Genomic DNA, 17,809 nt, shown 5'->3' with positions numbered 1-17,809 from the left:
ACTATTTTCGCCAGACCCGGAGATCAGCTGAATGGATTCCAAAATCTAATGTTTTACTCTAGGGCAGCTGGAAAATGAGCAAATTTTCGAAAAAAGTGTCCCTGTAACAAAATTACCAAAACATCCAAGTAGCTTCAAACCCCTGTAGATGCAGAACAGCAAAGGGTGTGGCCAACAATGTCACTGTAATACCTAAAAAATCAGATGGCTCATTTAGATCACCTAAAAACACCACCCAAGACTTAATGACATCTTTGAGATAATGAGGTATCCACTAAGACACAAATCAATGTTCCCAAACCTGTAAAAATATTTCTGTAATACAAAGATTCCAGTTAAAATATCAATACTGTTTGCAGAAAAGCCCACATGATTTGAGTCATCATTCTGCATGCATTTCTACACCCTGGTAACACTATATTACTCCCTTCAGTATATGTGATGGTTGTGCAGATTTGGCTTGTGAATGTTAATAGAAAGCAGGAGAGCCATCTGTGAGTGGAGAACAGAGATGCAGCACCAAACTCTTTCAACATTACCTCTACAAACTACAGCAACCTAAAGTTCTTTTAGTTCATGTCAAAACCTTCGGTTTTATGGTTGGTTTAGCATCAAAACTGTTATGAAAATCTTTAATACAAAATCAACATTTAAGCTAGGAAAAGTAAAAAAAGATATAATATATCTTAGAATTTAAACTGTTTTATTTCATGAAAATACTAGCAATTGGCACATATTATACAGTTAGAAAATTAAACTTGTCCTGAAAAAAAAAAAGATAGGTGGAAAGTGTCCGTTTCTCAAGAAGACTGTACAATCAAAGACAACCACAGGAACAATGAGCAGTCACTGTACCCCAATGACTGAACTTTACAAAAATAAATCCATTTGTGCAATTGAGAGACCATAGGCTCGGAGGAATAAAGCATAGCTTTCAGTGGGACCCATCAGCATTACCACTAAAGTAAGAGCTCTAGACGACTCCATTCATAAAACACCCGGATTCCCATTAACCCACGACATACAAGGTTTAAATGAAACTTCCAGAAAACAAGAACTTCCTGAGGCCTTGTAACAAGGGAGAACGAAAAATTAAATAAATGAGAAATTTAACAATTTATATATAGTTAGAGAATTTCTCAAATAAGTGCTTAAAGATTCTGCTACACCCTACTAAGATTTGCCAAAAAATTACTTTCAGTTGTTTCTATTAAGCCTTGCATCTAATTACGTTCACAAAATTGTTGAAAATGAAACATCCACATAAGAGGATAAGCTAAGCATCCTATTTTAAATACTTCTGTACACAAACTCGGGGTTCTGACTTTGATTTTTCTTAGCATTTTAAATGACAGTATGTTGTCATTTAATTTGATTATTTCCACATAACAATTTTCTACAGAAAAATGACTGTAGGTTAAACTAACAGTGTAGTGTTAACGTTTCTTTGGTGAAGGTATAAGAGATTTTGTTATAGATTTAGCTTAAGTCTCGTTTACATTCACATATGAGGCATAAGAGGTGAGGCTGCCACATATACAATATTATGGGCAAGTTAGGTATCACTCTAATATATACAGAAAAGCAATCCAAAGCCAAAAACAAATCCTTAATCACTCAGATGCTAAAACAAGTCACAAATATATAACAAAATATGCAACCAAAGCCACTTAAACTTCAGCAAGGAATCCTTATGCTGTGAAGAAATTACATCCACACACATAACAGTACATACATGTAGCTCCATGTGTGTTTTGCTGTAACCTCTTAAAGAGACAGTTCAGCCAAAATTGAAAATGTGCTGTTATTTACTAAACCTCAGGCCATGTTGGTGACTTTTTCAGTAAAACAATAAATAAAAAATTTGCGAATACACTGATACAAGCAACATAAAAGTAAAACCCAATATATTGAGGTGCACTTACATGATAAAGGTAATTTACTGGATGGGCTGAGGGTCAGTAAACTAACAGCAAATATTCAGTTTTGTGCAAACTATCCCTATGAAATATGCCCACATTATGGGCAAAAAATAAAACATTGTGAGTAAGAGAGAAACTTAAAACAAATTTTAAGCCTTTGGCCTAAAAGATTAATATTATCAGTGCAAAGAGAATGCAGGTGGTTTTGTTTGTTTAGTTACTCCCACAAATCATTTAAAAGAAAGCTGAAAGGGGCTTTAGTATGTACAGAGCATAACTAAAATCATACAGAATCCAAACAAGAGTCTTTAAATCATCTAAAGATGTTAAAAGAATTTTGTGTTAAGAAAATTACAGTTAAATAACAAATGTGCAAGATGACGACGGCTAACTGACATCAAGGTAGCTCTTATGTCATCTTTATCATCAAATGCAAAGTCACCTTTTACTCAGTCTCTTCACAACACACTCGTGGGAATCCCATTTCAAAAGAATAATATTCTTCCGTATCAAAAGAAACAAGTAGTTGGGACTGTTTGGAAAGTAAGGCCTCCATGTTTTGCATATGATGCCCAGGTTAGTTCTTATGATGGCAGCCTGGTGTGCCAGTGTCTTGGTGCTACAGGGTAGCCAAAATTCTAAGGAAAGATATGATAAACACACACAAAGATTGTCCCACTCCAAACACAAGGGCCTCCAAAGAGAACATGCTTTTTCCAGCCGCCTTATACACTCCTGCTATGGCTGCACCTGTAAGTAAAACACATAGAGCTTTGTTCACATTGCACACAAATCAGGACTGACTGTCTGCATATTGTATATATACTTCAGTTGTAAAATAAAAACTGCATACTTGTGAGAACCCCTCCAAACAATGGGCCTATGATGCCCATTAGCAGGATGCCGATGGGGAAAAATCGTGCCACCTTATGTCTCCGGAGTGTTGTGAGAGCCAAGAGGGCAGCAGGCAGGTGGAAAACCAATGAGGACACAACAGTCCACAGGAACACACCATACCACATTTCTGCAAAATAAAAGATCCTAAAGATTAGCCAACAGTATAGCCTCAGTTTCACAAATGAGGCTTAAGACTAAAACATATGTTTGAGCTGTCTCCAATGAAAACAACGTACACTGATAGATCTAGAAATATGTCAGTGCCATTGAACATCTTTTTCAAAGGAATGTTTATAAAAGATGCTTAAACATCTTAATATAGCTAAGTTAAGCCTCTTTAACTGTATCTACTGTATCTGAACGCAAGCATTTAAACATATGTAAACTTAGCATGACAAGCTAACACCGTAGCTAACCCATCAGTAACCTAAAAGCCAATCGTACTTTTGTTGCACAGCATTAAATACATTACAAAAATATTGTATTGTAACATAATAACCGATTGACGTGATATTTGATCTCTGTTGTGGTGTGAATTCTCACCGGAGAAATCGCAAAGAGACGTGTCGTTCCTCCCGCAGTTGGTGACATTTTTCCTCGGCACCAAATTCAAACTGAGGATCTGTTTCACGAATCCTACTTCCACGTTATAGTCCTGCATTTCTCATCTGATCAATACTGCGTGAAGCAAATGTCAAACCCGAGAAACAACATTAGAAACGAGACGTGAGGGTTTGTTTTTAGCACAGTTGCTCATCCGTCCGCGTGAAACCGTGAACGTCCGCGTTAGCTGTGAAAAAGAAGGGTGAATAGGCCAGTTTGTTTTATTTAAACTAAACGTAGCGCTAATCCAATTGTGTTATACAGCACAGTTTAAAAATACTAAAACGAGTATAGTTTAAACGACCAAGACTCTGTGTGCTCTTGAGATTAAGTATGTTCGACATCACACGACGGTACGCAGACCGATCGCCTCATGACATCCAAGTACCACGAGAGCGATTCGGAAGCTCAACGTTAGAGTCGCTTTCGCGGTACTTTGATGTCATAAGTGGAAGAATCTGCGCATCGCCGCACACGCCATATTTCTTTCGCCTACGAATTCGCGAATAGCTTATGGGGGGCCTGTAGAAAACATGACTTTTGTTCCTTCGCGCTTTCCGTAGGACTGATCTGCAAAATATACTGATAGAAATAAGCGTTGTTTAATAGCGCCAATGGCCTTTTATATATCAGATAATTCAAATTACTGACATGTTGGGAAGCCAGTAAAGCATACACGCATGCTCGAAGCTATCTGAAAAGCTACACTGTTTCTGTGTGTGGTTCTCGGCGTGTTTATCCGATTTAGCAGCTATTATATCAGCATCTCATTTAGAAAAATATGAATTATTCAGATTACGACTCGGATGGTTATGCCTCAAATGAGGATGAAGATTATGTCCCATCCGGTAAGAGATATTTTCGCATCAAAAGTTAGCATTTGCTGTGCAACATAATGCTGTATCGTTATGTATTGTACTAAAGCTAAAATGTCGCTAAATGATCTGTGCATTGCTCCATTTAGCCAAAATCATTTCTTTTTTAATACTTTATAATATGTTAGTATATTAAAAACAACAAAACGTGGCAACTAAGGCATTTTCCTTTGGGGCTTACAGAAATATCTAACGTCTACAGAAGTGCCATTAATGTGTTCAGAACAAAGGCTGGATTTAGAAACTGTAATGCTTTATGAGATTAGCTAAACTGAGTATTAATATTCTGCTGCTTTGTGAACGATATTTCTAAGGATGTGAGAATGATAAGAAAGATGCAACTCACCAAGACACCTGCTGGTCTTTTATCACCCTGTCCTGCTGTCTTGATCTTGTAAGGACAGCAATAAATGGGTTAACATTATGAAGAATAGTTTTTTTTAGCTTTGTTTATAATGTCTGGCTCTAATGAAAACAGTTGATTTTCATTTGTTTTTATTTATGGGTCAGATGATAATCTAAGTGAGGATGACATGAATGAATGTGAGAAGGAAGATGGTCTGGAGGGCGAGGAACAAGATGAGCAGGACTCAAAATGTGTAAAGAAGAAAATGAAGAAAACCAAAGGGGGAATTCCTATGAGGTAATATGGTGTACATTACTTAAAGGGCAAATTTGAATGCAAAGTTAAATAAAATGACAAAAATTTCTCCATTGTTATTTTATTTTTTAAGAAAAAGGAAAAAAGGAGGCCTCAAACTTGTAGAAGACGGTGAGGGAAGTGCTGCGGGAAATGCTGCAGACCAACAGGGAGTTGAAGATGATACGAAAGATGATGTTTCTACAGACAGATCAATGCAGATGAATGAAGAAAAGAAGAAGAAAGCAGATGATCTTTGGGCTAGCTTTTTGAATGATGTTGGTCCTCGACCTAAAGCACCATTAACTTCAAACACAGGCTCTCAACAGGTAAAGAAGTACACTGTGCTGAACACACACGGTTCACATGCCTCCTCCAACTGTTCATTTTATCCAGCAGCCTGTTTATGTGCTAGCAGTGTTTAAAATTAATTCGAACTGGAGTAGAAAGTGACTTTGGCAAGTAAATAAATTGTACTGTTGGACAGTATCTTCATCAGGAACATTACAAGGTTTAATCAAACTGTAAAATTATCTAAATAGCCAAGTTGAATCAATTATCTCGTTGTCATAGAAACAAAAATACATTTTATTTACATTTTTTGAGCATTAGAAGGGGAGAGTGGGGCAAAAACTAACGCAGGGTTAGTTGTAACACGTTGTTGCACAAGGTTGAGCGTTTTGTTTTTGTGGTATTTTTTTCATGCTCCCAAAAGACGATCTCCCTCAAATTATTGTAAATATATATTGTTTTTCCAGAGAGTTATTAATGAACAAGTTTTTTAGATAAAATTTTTCGTCATATGTTTTTTTTTCCGGTTTCTAAGTTGTGTAAGATACCAAATCCAATGCTATGTCATATTAATCACTGTCTTGTTGACTAAAACATAGCATCGTTTTGAAATATGTCTGCAGCTCTTAGCAACTTTTTTTGGTGGGCTTAAAAATATTTTGACCTAGCGGGGTATTAGCTCTGTTAAAACTAACCCCTCAGCAGGATATGAAAAACGCTAACGTTAGCATAATTCTTGCCATTGTTTTAAACAGGCTACACACGAATGATTGCTGGCTGCCAACAAAATAAATGTGCCTGTCTTATTGAAAATTGTATGTCAAATGTATTTTTGTTCATATCTTTAATATTGATTGAATAAGGTCACATCAAAGATAATGAAATGAATGGCTTAAATCAGACTTTGATGCTCATTATCTTAGAATTTGATTTTGAAACTGTAGTATGGTTATTACAGACTGGGTCACATATAAAAAAAAACGTTTTGTCATAATTGTGCTGCTTTTTCTCATGTATTTAGACATTTGTATCCATTTATAATTGAACTATTGTTAGAAAAGGGCTGGATGAATGAATACAGTGTGGATACCTGTCTATTATAGACAGATATATAAATAATATCCACTTCAAGTACATAGACAAAATAGTATTGAAACATTTGCGTGCAAACTTAATTTTTAGCAAGTGTTACAACTAACCCCCTGCCTGTTACAATTAACCCCACCTATGGGGTAAGTTGTAACGTTTGCACTTCTGTCACGTTTGGTGTAATTGTCCAAGAATGGTAAGTACTAGAAACAAACTTCAAATGTTCATTTGTAGCAAAGATGTGTGTGTGTTGCTTGTGTAAAAAAATAATTCATCAAACTCAAATATTTTTTAAATGATTGAACCAAAACCAAAAAAACGTTGTGCCCCGCTCTCCCCTACTTAATTCCCCTGCCTTGTCAAAACGTTAATTGTAAAAGTACTGTAAACATACATTACAATTTTTTGTGATCATCTTGCAGATTCAGTGATAATAATCAGAATTTTGTAAATGTTAATGTGGATCCATTGCAAAGCGTCCTAAGGACATATCCATGGTTCTGTACTGTGCAAAAAGTGTTTTTTCCTGTATCAAAATGGTTCAGTTTTACATTTTATTCTATGTTACAAACAGTCCCTCTGTATTTAATAATTGTGTGCATGCATACACTCTCCATTTTAATATGCACATTTTTTGTATTTTTCATAGTCCACATCCACAGCCATCATAGATCAGCCCAGTAAACCTTCCACAGCGTCTCAACAGGAGGTTAAACCCAAAGAATCATCCAAAATCAAAATAACGCAGGTGTTTGATTTTGCTGGAGAAGAAGTGCGGTGAGTTTAATGGCATTTAAAGGGATAGTTCAGTCAAAAATTAATATTCTATCATCATTTACTCCCTCTCGTGTTGTTACAAACCTGTATAGATTTATTTGATCTGATGTACACGAAGGAAGATATTTTGAGAAATGAGCTCATGAGCCCCATTCATTTCCATAGTATTCTATTTTCCTACTATGCAAGTGAATGGGGCTCACAGACGGTTTGGTTACAAACAATCCTGAAAATATCTTCCTTTGTGTATATCAGATCAAATAAATGTATACAGGTTTGTAACAACAGATGAGTGCGTAATTGATGACAGAATTTTAAGTTTTGGGTGAACTATCCCTTAAAAGTATTTTATTCTTTTATCCCGTCACCAGGTGGCAGTGCAGATTCATTTTTACAATGTAAAGCACTCAGCAGTAATTTCTGCATAAACCAATTATTAAATATCTGTGTATACAGTGAACAACTATATTTTACTTGATAATATTTATATATGATTGATATATGACAGAAATGACCTTAAGCATGCAAGTGTGATCTACATAATCACCTGTTCATTAATTTAAAGGGATAGTCTACCAAAAAGGAAATTTCTGTCATCATTTACTCAACTTCATGTTGTATGAGTTTCTTTATTCTGTTGAACATGAGAAGATATCTTTAAATGACCGGGTCCGTAGCCACACAGTTGACAGTACCAACTGACTTCCATAGTATGAAAAACAAATACTATGGTAGTCAATGGGTACCTTCACCTGTGTGTGTACCATCTAATATCACAATATATTTTTTTGTGTTTAGCAGAATAAACTAACTCGTACAGGTTTAGAACAACATGAGGGTGAGTAAATGACAGAATTAAATTTTTTTGTACTATCCCTTTAAGAACATATTACTGAATGTAATTGTATTTCTGATGGTTCTGAAACTTATGATGACTTGAGCTTTAAATACCATGACCGTCTTATGGTTTCACAGAGTCACTAAAGAAGTGGATGCAAACTCACGGGAGGCCAAGAGTTTTCTCAAGAATGAGGAGGAGACATCACAGGAGAACAAGGAAAAGGAGCCCATATCCTCTAAACCAGAGCCCTCAATACTGCCCTCTTCTGGTTCCAGGTATGACCCCATCATTCAATCTTGAGTGTTTTCTTATGTTATCATTTTAAGTTTTACTGATTCAGATATGTGTTAGTTAATAATGCTTGACTGTAATTAGTCCTTTGCGTCTGATGTTGCTATTGTGGTTGGTAAATTAATCAATGCATCTGTGGGGGAGGATTTGTATATGTTCTGAACTAGTGGTCATGTGAGACATCAATGATCTTTGACAGCTATGACAGCAAGACTTTAAGAATTGAATTTAATGTGTGCTTTAGGGAATAACCAGAGATTACTGACATATCCTTCAACCACAGTGTGCACAGATGTGTGCATAAAAGTTAATTCCCCCCTTCACTTCTGCAAAAAAATCAAAAGTTGCATTTAGGGTTCGGTAAAGGGAGAGGTTATCATTGGCTTCAGGTTCTTCCTCCTCACTTAACTTTGCCATGTTGGTAATTTGGACAGACCATCTTCTCTGTCCTCTGAGATTGTGAGTGTTTACCGAACAGGAAGTCATATTTTCCTCACAGGATATACAGTAGGGGTGTTGGCTTACACAGCAGGAAAGCAGTTTGAACCCCACCCCTCTCTCATCCCTTTATCATCCAAACGACAGTAGCTTTTTAATTCCAGCTTGAAAATACTCGAGAGCTTCGCGTCTGGTTTTGATTTTGATGGCTTTGATAAATGCTCGTATCGTTGCCCTAAAGTCTCTGTGGCTTTAAATCTGGCCTCTTCATATTGCAATGGGTGTTACACTATAGCACAGTAGGGTTGCTGCTTACACTATGTACAAAAAAGCAAAACGCATTACCTGTCTCTATATTTTCTTACACCTCTTATTTTCCTCATTTAAGCCACTCTTGTGTGATTTGAGATTGGTGTTGTTGATTCAGCACTTCAACCTCATAAAGCCCTTTTTTTCTCTCTCTCTATTTCTCTGTTTCTCGCACTTTCTCTCACACACAGTGTCTCTCTAGCCTTTTTCACACATTGATTATGGAAAATACATGGAAAATATGTCCAGGATTTGTCCGGCGATTGTTTTATTTTGGTACATTCCCACTGCCAATGATTTTCTGGAATCTGTGCGGTCGTTAACTTCACACACATCCCGTAAATATCCAGGAAAGACACGTGACGTGTTTGTATTTTTGCACTTGGTGGATTTTGTCCACAGCCTCTTAATTTAGCTCTTTTATCTGCTATTTCTCTTGCAACAAACTACTCGCATGCACATATTTTCTGATTTGATCAAACTATCTCGGTTTCAGCACAGATGGAACTCCGGGATTATTCCAGTTTCCAGACGTGTTTCGTTGTAAATGTTAATCAGCATTTAAAACCTTGTGTCAGAGAGGTGAACGTTGTTTCTGCCATTTTTTTAAAGGTGCATTGTGTAACTTTTAAAAGGAACTCTTGACAGAAATGCAATAATTAGAGGTGTATAAAGACCCTACAAAATGACTTGTATTGTTTTTATTACCTTGGAATGAGCTGTTTATCTAAATTTATTACACGGCTCTCTGGAATGCTTGATTCTGATTGGTCAGTTGAGACATTTGCAGGTTCGTTCTTTTCAAATAATAACTGCTCCAAAGTAATAACGCATAGCCGGTACTACTTGTACGAGTAAAATCGCTCCGCGCCAATAAAGATCAATAAAGATTACTGTTTGGCGCCATCTTGTGACAAACACTGGACAACCACGACAAAACACAGACAGCTACTGAGACTGAACTTGACAAAATAGAGCATGACAGCTACGAAGCCAACACACAAAAAAATACAGAATGGGCATTAAAACTTCTCAAATAAATGGAGACAGACAAGTATGAAGCAGAGGATCTTAATAAGGTATTACGATCATTTTATGCATCTGTGCAAAGTTTCGCGGAAGGATAAAAATGTTAATTTAAAACAAATATGCCAATAAAATTGTTTCAAATTCATATTCATGTCCGTTTTTTTTCTTATGTGACAAGTAGCCGTGTAATAAGCGGGATAATGTAGAGGCTGCCTCTACATTATCCCTTACATACCACGGGTCCTCTTACATTAAAGTTGCCATATTGCATCATTTTGTCGACGCCGATAGTGATGCAGAAGTATATTTGAAAACCGACGTGTCGAGGCTACGCCGTAGGACTTGCGCACAACTAAAATGAGTACTTGAGCCGTTGGTTGCAATTCACAATCTCACCCCTAGATGCCGCTAAAATCTATACAGTAGACCTTTAACACAGAGTGCATTTCGTAAATGTTACGGCAGTGTTATTAGCAGGGGCGCCGCTAGCAATTTTGGGCCCTATGAAAGAATAGGGGGTCAGGCCCCCACCATACCCATTTCACACCAAACATCCAATCCAACCTACTGTAGCTATTCAAAATCTTTGTCTGTAATTTAATAATACAGAACTATTTATTTTGCTATTGTTATGACCACAATTATCAGTATTTATAGACACCTACAATGTCTGCAGCTAAGATAATTTATTGTTCAATGTAAATTTAATTGAAAAATACAGTACATTAATCGAATATTCAGAGAAAATGCAACATTCTTAAAGATTAAAGATAAATGTGACCATGCCTGTGAAAACCCAGCTGAAGTATTTATTTGTGATTTACTGTTTTCCACATAAAATCATCCTATATAATGTAAAGAACATTTTGTGAAAATATGAACTTGATATATTTAATGTTGACTGAGTAATGTCATGTCAGCGATTGAAATCATAGTGAAATTAATGCTTGAAATTAAACTGTGATGCTTTTTATTTCACAATAAGATTTGAGGCTTTAGTCTGATTTTCACATGCAGTCTCAGTGACATAGTGTATACTTGAGCTGTTACACACAAGACATTGTAACATTTAAAAATGGCGAACAACAACAATGCATCTTTTCTATACCTTATGCCTCAAATAAGACTGGATCAAAAATGCTTGATCAAAGCCTGTATTATAATTATTAGCATTATTTATAAGGTAAAGAACAAGTTTCACACACCAGCAGCTTCAGTAAAGCAAAAATAACGACAGATCATTGAAACCGTGAACTTAAGAAAACAGCTATACTGTTATTAAATGATTCTTCAGACTGTTTATTAATCAACGGGGCTCTAAAATGAAATGAATGACAACTATAGCAGATTACAACATAGATTTCCATTGATTTCTTAAACCTGTTGCAAGGTGAGAAGCTTTAATATACATAACTGGACTAGTTTAGCCTTAGTTGCATTTCAGTTTTATCACAATCAACTCGATTCACGACTGCATAAAAATCCTTCTTTGGCATATTGCGTTGCAAAACATTGAAGTGTGTAACCGATCGCATTTCTAGTTTATGTTAATTAGCTTATACGGGCAACGTTAATTAAACAGCTTATAAGGGCTGACTTCGCGTTAGAATCATAACACAAAACAGGGAACGTAAATCACCTTGTTTATTTTTAAACTGCGGTGAACAGAGCGAAGACTTTACAGTGGAAAGAAAACTGCATTGTATTGCTCCAGCGTCACATTGTGTAAACTGCATTTTTAGTAAGGAAGTGCACATATGCAGATATCATAGCAAATAGCAGTAGATACACACACCTTGTTCTCTTCTGAAGTTCACGCGCACTGTGAGACCGTGGATTGAAGACGGCGCTAACACGCAGAGTAAAGACGGGGGCGGAGCTAAGAGGGCTCAGCTTAAGGGGGTTGCGTTTGCGGCACAGTCCTTGGCTGGGGCCCTCAAAAGTTAATGGGCCCTTAGAATCGTCCTAACTTTTCCCCCCTTTACGGCGCCCCTGGTTATTAGGTCCCCTTTATGTGAGCGATCCCAGAATCAATTACGGGACGAATTTGCATTCACACAGAAGGCATGTTGGCAATTTTATAGGACTTTTCTGGAATCAACATGCTGTGTAAATAAGGTTTCTGTTTTATTTACTTATCCCACTGCGCCTCAATGTAGAACTGTTTATTATAGTTAAAGGGGACATTTCACAAGATTTTTTTAAGATGTCAAATAAATCTTTGGTGTCCCCGGAGTACATATGTGAAGTTCTAGATCAAAATACCATATAGATCCTTTATTATAACATGTTAAAATTGCCACTTTGTAGGAGTGCGCAAAATGTGCTGTTTTTGGGTATGTCCTTTAAAATGCAAATGAGCTGATCTCTGCGCTAAGTGGCAGTGCCGTGGTTGGATAGTGCAGATAAAGGGGTGGTATTATTCCCTTCTGACAAGGGGAGCGAAATGTCAATGACCTATTTTTTCACATGCTTGCAGAGAAAACTAAGTTACTGGGTTGTTCTTTTTCACATATTCTAGGTTGATAGAAGCACTGGGAACACAATTATAGCACTTAAACATAGAAAAAGATATTCAAGATATGACCTCTTTAAAATTATAGCATAATAGTGCTTCGTCTAACACTTTAATATTAGCATACCTGAAAAGAATGGTTTCACGAATGTGTTTTATGTATTTATGAATGAAGCCTAATGTGTGCAAAAAGTTTCAAATGTGTTACAGGACTTATCTTAATATTCATTGTCACCTCTTTATTATCAATTATATTTATTTTATTGATTGTCGCAGACTTACAAAAAGCCTTTTATGTGGAATGTGCACTGTGCTGCACACACACACTTCACCTGGCTCCTCCATCTGTTGATTTTACCCAGCAGCCTGTTTATGTGCGAGCAGTGTCCAAAATTAACACTTGCCATGTGCCAAACGCGAGTAGAAATTGGCTTTGGCAAGTAAACAAATTGTAGTTACCTCCCAGTTGAATAGTATTTTCATAAGAAACATTACATGGTTTAAATCGACCTGTAAAATGATCTAAATGGTGAAGGTGAATCAATGATCTGGTTGTCATGGAGACAAAACTAAAAGTGTAATAAAAATGATGCAAAATGTAATTTCAAGAATTAGTTCATTAGTATTTATTTCACCCAGCCCTGTCATAAAGTTAATTTTGGACTCTGTCTGAGTTTGCATAAATGTGTGAATGAAAACCGATAGACACTGTTTGTAGGGCCACCACAGACAGATGTAACCTGCACAGTGTGGACCAGCGTTATTTTGTGTCGTCTAAGTGTTATCGATCGGAGGAGCAGCTACATTTACTGTTGCTTGTTCTGAGCTATACTGATGGCTTGATTGATTTGTCTGTCTGGTGTCCCTGTGGTCTCATCACAAAACTTGACTGACACTGAGATCCATCAAAGCTCTCTGAAACACACAGATCCCTGTACGCACACTTCATGGGCTGTAATGGCCCCACCAGAAAATCAAAGAAGGCGGCTGCTATCTTTTTTACGTTTGTTAACTCTCTAACACTCACAAAGAGCAATTGGGAGGAAGTCTGCCCTCTGTCTTTTTGTTTCTGTTCCGCTTTGCTTTTTGCTTGTTGCATGTGAGTAAGTAGCAGCGTACAGCAGTTCTGGGAAACCTATGTATGTCTGTTTAAAGTAATGATTTCCACATGGGCCAGTTACAGCTCTGCTTTTCTAATTATAGAGCCTCGTTTCCAGGGCCCTAAAAATAGGGCCCAGCTCCCTCCATTATAACAGAGCAGTTACACACTTCATACTGTGACTGATACTCAGGTCAGGGCGAGTGTGTGTGCGCACGTGCACATGCATGCTATTTAAGGAAAAAGAAACACTAAAAGACTTTGCGTGGGTTTACTTCTCTATATTTTTTCAATTACACTTTACAATAAGGTTGTATTTAAGGAGCTCAGATGCAAAAGCCTCTAAACACCATCTTTGTAAAAATGAGATAATGATATTAACCAAATGCTCTCTCTGCAAATATTACACGTTCCTCAAAATACTTACGCTTGAAATCTGCTTAATCCCTGCCTCAGGCCATTCAGAAATACTGGTTGTTGGCAGAATTCATTTAAGGAAAACACCACCGCTTTTCAATATTTTGCCATGTTCTTACCTCAACTTAGACTAATTAATTAATACATAAACTTACTGCTCTTCTGCCAGACAATATAGTTTTTATTTTTTATCTGCTTAAGAAATTGCAACGTTTAATTTGTGCCACTATTCTTACTCGTGTAACCACTCGTAACAGTCTTTAAATAGGGAAAACATTGAAGTGTTTGGATCCTATGGAATGAATGGGGCTAGGCTAAATGCTAACAGATTCACAACGCGCTGTATAAAGATTAAGTGCATGCATTGAAAAAAGATAGGTATGTATTAATTCATCTAAGTTGAGCTAAGAACATAGTTAAAGTTTGAAAAACGGTGGTGTTTACCTTTAAGAGTCTGATAAAAAACATGTCAGATGCACTTCATTAAAGGAACACGCCCAGATTTTGGGAATTTAGCTTATTCACCTTATCCCCCAGAGTTAGATAATTCCATACATACCTTTCTCATCTCCGTGCGTGATGTAACTCTGTCTGATGCAGCCCCCGCTAGCTTAGCCTAGAAGTGAATGGCTTCAGCTAGCATACTGCTCCAAATAATTGACAAAATAACGCGAACATTTTCCTGTTTATGTGTTGTGATTTGTATAGTCACACTGTGTACAAATAACAAGGTCATATGAGACACCGCTATCTTTTAACACTATACATACTGGGAACTATATTCTCAGAAGGTGAAGCACTGCTACTTGGGCGGAGTGATTTGCACAACTCTGACCGAACTCTCTGCTCCTCACCAGGGGCTTCTCGGGTGCTGTGAGCAAATCACTCCGCCCAAGTAGCAGTGCATAAATAGGAAAATGTTTGCGTTATTTTGTCACTTATTGGGAGCAGTATGCTAGTTGAAGCCATTCACTTCCAGTCTTTGTGCTAAGCTAAGCTAGCGGGGGCTGCGTCAGACAGAGTTACAGCACGCACGGAGATAAGAAAGGTATGTATGGACTTATCTAACTCTGGGGGATACGGGGAATAAGCTAAATTCCCAAAATCTGGGCGCGTTCCTTAAATGCATTAACATGAACTAATGAACTAACAATGTACAATACTATAGCAGTTATTAATAGTAATTCTATTTGTTAATTTCAGTGATTCATAATTCAATGAACACTGAATGATTGGGTTAGGGAAAAAATTGTATTGGCATTAACTGACATGAACAAAGAAAGATTAATAATTCTAATGTTACCTAATACAAGTTTAACATAAATTGTTACAGAATAGCTTCATAGGAAAACAATAGAGGTCACTGTATTTATTTAGATTGCTAGATCAACATGTTTGTTGCTAAATCTGAGTTTATTGAGAAAAAGTCTTATTCACATGTGCATAAATATGTAAAAATACTGCGGGGAGAGAAGCTTTTAAGTTCACTTTGCTAAAGTGAGAATAGTTTGAGCAATAATTTTAATGGTTCGTGTTGTTTGCCTGTTGTTGATAAATGTGTCAAAGTGTAACTTAACCTTGTCCACCACATATTTCTGTCATTTCTGCCATCTGGTTCTTGATCTCTCACGCACAGGACTGTTGTTTTTGTACTGTGAGGATTAGTGAGTAATAGAGCATAACAGTTGGGTTCCCCATTCGTTTTGTCATGGGGGAATTGTTTTTAACAACATCTTTCTAACCTTTAAAGACAGACCTACAGTGAGCTCTGTTAAAGTCATAAGCATTTATATGAAAGCAAAGTGTAGGCAGGAGAGTAGAGGGTGAGAGATGAGATCGAACTTGAACTCGAGTCCATGTTAACCAGCAGGTCATTTATCGTCTACAGCTTTGACTTTAATTTGAGTTATAAAATAATTGGTGTTTTAAAATATGTTTTTAAAGAGCACCTATTTCATTGCTAAAAAAGTAATTTTGTGCATTTGGTATAAAACAATGTGTTTGCGTGGTTTATGTTTCAAAAACTACATTATTTTCCACATACCGTACATTTTTGTAGCTCCAGATTTCACTCTCTTCCTGAAACTTACTGATTTTGTACAAAACTCATTGTTTTGAAAAGCGCTGTGTCCCTGATTGGCCAGTTAATCTGTACGTTGTGATTGACCTGAATACCTCTGATGTCAGCCGGAAATGTGACGCTCCTTACCATGTTTAAGATATTTGTTCGCAATGCTAACAAGAGTTAACTTACAATGAGTCAAAGCGGAAGGAATAATGAGTCGGCCTTTACTACATCGCCAATCCCAGGAAGTAAACTGTTGCCTACAATCTATGTGTTTGTTGTAGTCCAAGAAAAGAGATTTATGCTGGAGATGATAACTCGCGTCATCGTTTACTTTGGAGTATGTACCTTTTGCATATTGTTAACATGTACTAATACACACTTACACATTAAAGGAAATGCAAAATTGTGAATCGGAAAATAGGTGCCCTTTAAAGAACTACACTATCCATGATACCATAATGACCCAATCAATCAGCGAATTGGGTAAATGAAATCATGTAAGATGAGCTCTGCAGGGACTGCACACTTGCATTACATTTTGCAAATGACATAATCTTCGCTGTCTTATGTCATCCTCCCTATTGTAAATGGTGTAATTGAGTCAGTATCTCTACACAAGGAGCTGATTGGTTTGGTTCACATCTCAAATTAAGACATGCTGTCAGTACTTATAATATAAAAATAAATTAATGTAGACAATACCAATATGTTTAGAAAAGTGGATGACATCTTTACACTCTTGTTAAACTTAAACGCACTGAGGTCAGCATTTCCATGTTTGTGCCATGCAAGTCTTTAGTTCTTGAGGCATGAAACTGAGATGACTTATGAATCATTTCATACATACCATCTTTCTGTTAGCAGTCCTGGCATAACCACAACACCCATCCTCTTATAATGAGGTCACCATGAGCAAAAGCGTGTACTGGTAATGTGTACTTCTGGAAATTTCATTAGCAGACCTGGAATATCCTGTTAGCATGTCTCCTAAAAGCTGGATACAGTATCAGTCGGTCCTTAAGTTTTAAATAATGGTTATTGTTCCATATTATGCCCCTCGACACTGGACACCGCACAGATTCGTGTGCTCCATCTCCTGGTTCATGTTTCTGACAAAACCAGGCCACTTCTCGCTCCCTTCTGGCATCTAAAATTGTGCCTTGGCCTGAAAGAAAGCGGGCAGCACAGCTTCCTCTCTGTGCCAGCGTAAGTGTGTTCCCCTGCCAAAAAATGCAAATCGTCTCATGAGACTAGTGTTGAATGTGTGTTAGCAGACAGACTGCCTGTGCAGATGCATATTGCATATTAAGACTATTCCACACAAAATGAATCCAATGTTAACATTTCTTCTATGTGTAACATTTCTAAAGTCTTATTGCGGGACATGAGAAGCAAAGTAAAAGTCATATGAAGTTTTTGACGTTTTTTTAGTCCTGATGTTTAGAATCTAAATTTTTCATAATCCTATTTTTCAGTTCAGACTTTAAATGTTGGGTGAACTGATTCTTAAATATTTCCTTAAACGTTTTAAATAGAAGTCGTGACTTTCAATAAAAGTAATCTCTAAATCTAGGCTCGCTTGTGAAATAAGTGTTTACATCAATATCCAAAACAGCGCTAAAAGTTTTCACATACACTTTTAAAATGTCAAATCAGCCCTGGCTGTTTAGGCACTTCACCCTTCTGTTTCTCTGAAGGTACTCAAAGC

General features: G+C 36.9%; 2 protein-coding genes across 3 annotated transcripts in view; one reads left to right on the top strand and one right to left on the bottom strand.

The window, feature by feature from the left end:
* Nucleotides 1-686: 686 nt before the first annotated feature.
* Nucleotides 687-3,790, bottom strand: tmem170a (transmembrane protein 170A). The gene is made up of 3 exons (XM_065279073.2): nucleotides 3,363-3,790; nucleotides 2,776-2,946; nucleotides 687-2,672 (listed from the first exon to the last, which is right to left on the bottom strand). The coding sequence occupies exons 1-3, from the start codon at nucleotides 3,478-3,480 to the stop codon at nucleotides 2,542-2,544; spliced, it is 420 nt and encodes a 139-aa protein (XP_065135145.1). The 5' UTR covers nucleotides 3,481-3,790; the 3' UTR covers nucleotides 687-2,541.
* Nucleotides 3,791-4,051: 261 nt separating this feature from the next.
* cfdp1 (craniofacial development protein 1) overlaps nucleotides 4,052-17,809 on the top strand; it is a 34,443-nt gene continuing 20,685 nt past the window's right edge. Inside the window, exons 1-6 of one of the 2 annotated variants that reach the window (XM_065283180.1) lie at nucleotides 4,114-4,270; nucleotides 4,612-4,691; nucleotides 4,808-4,940; nucleotides 5,032-5,266; nucleotides 6,967-7,094; nucleotides 8,070-8,210. In XM_065283180.1, the coding sequence (XP_065139252.1) occupies nucleotides 4,831-4,940; nucleotides 5,032-5,266; nucleotides 6,967-7,094; nucleotides 8,070-8,210 (614 nt within the window). In that variant the 5' untranslated portion in view covers nucleotides 4,114-4,270; nucleotides 4,612-4,691; nucleotides 4,808-4,830. Of the gene's footprint in view, nucleotides 4,271-4,611; nucleotides 4,692-4,807; nucleotides 4,941-5,031; nucleotides 5,267-6,966; nucleotides 7,095-8,069; nucleotides 8,211-17,809 lie in introns of both variants that reach the window. The other variant, XM_065279074.2, reaches the window with a different exon arrangement.

Source organism: Paramisgurnus dabryanus, chromosome 9, assembly GCF_030506205.2.
Source record: "Paramisgurnus dabryanus chromosome 9, PD_genome_1.1, whole genome shotgun sequence".
In the NCBI taxonomy this organism is placed as follows: domain Eukaryota; kingdom Metazoa; phylum Chordata; class Actinopteri; order Cypriniformes; family Cobitidae; genus Paramisgurnus; species Paramisgurnus dabryanus.
The sequence above is the reverse complement of the archived record's forward strand: the minus strand, read 5'-3'. Positions and strand labels throughout refer to the sequence as shown.

What these genes read in the sequence shown, in the direction of transcription:
- tmem170a (XM_065279073.2), bottom strand. Translation starts at nt 3,480, where the DNA reads ATGCAGGACTATAACGTGGAAGTAGGATTCGTGAAACAGATCCTCAGT. An exon ending in GTCTCTTTGCGATTTCTCCG is followed by an intron (nt 2,947 to 3,362) that starts GTGAGAATTCAC and finishes TTTATTTTGCAG; the next exon opens with AAATGTGGTATGGTGTGTTC. An exon ending in GTTTGGAGGGGTTCTCACAA is followed by an intron (nt 2,673 to 2,775) that starts GTATGCAGTTTT and finishes TTTTACTTACAG; the next exon opens with GTGCAGCCATAGCAGGAGTG.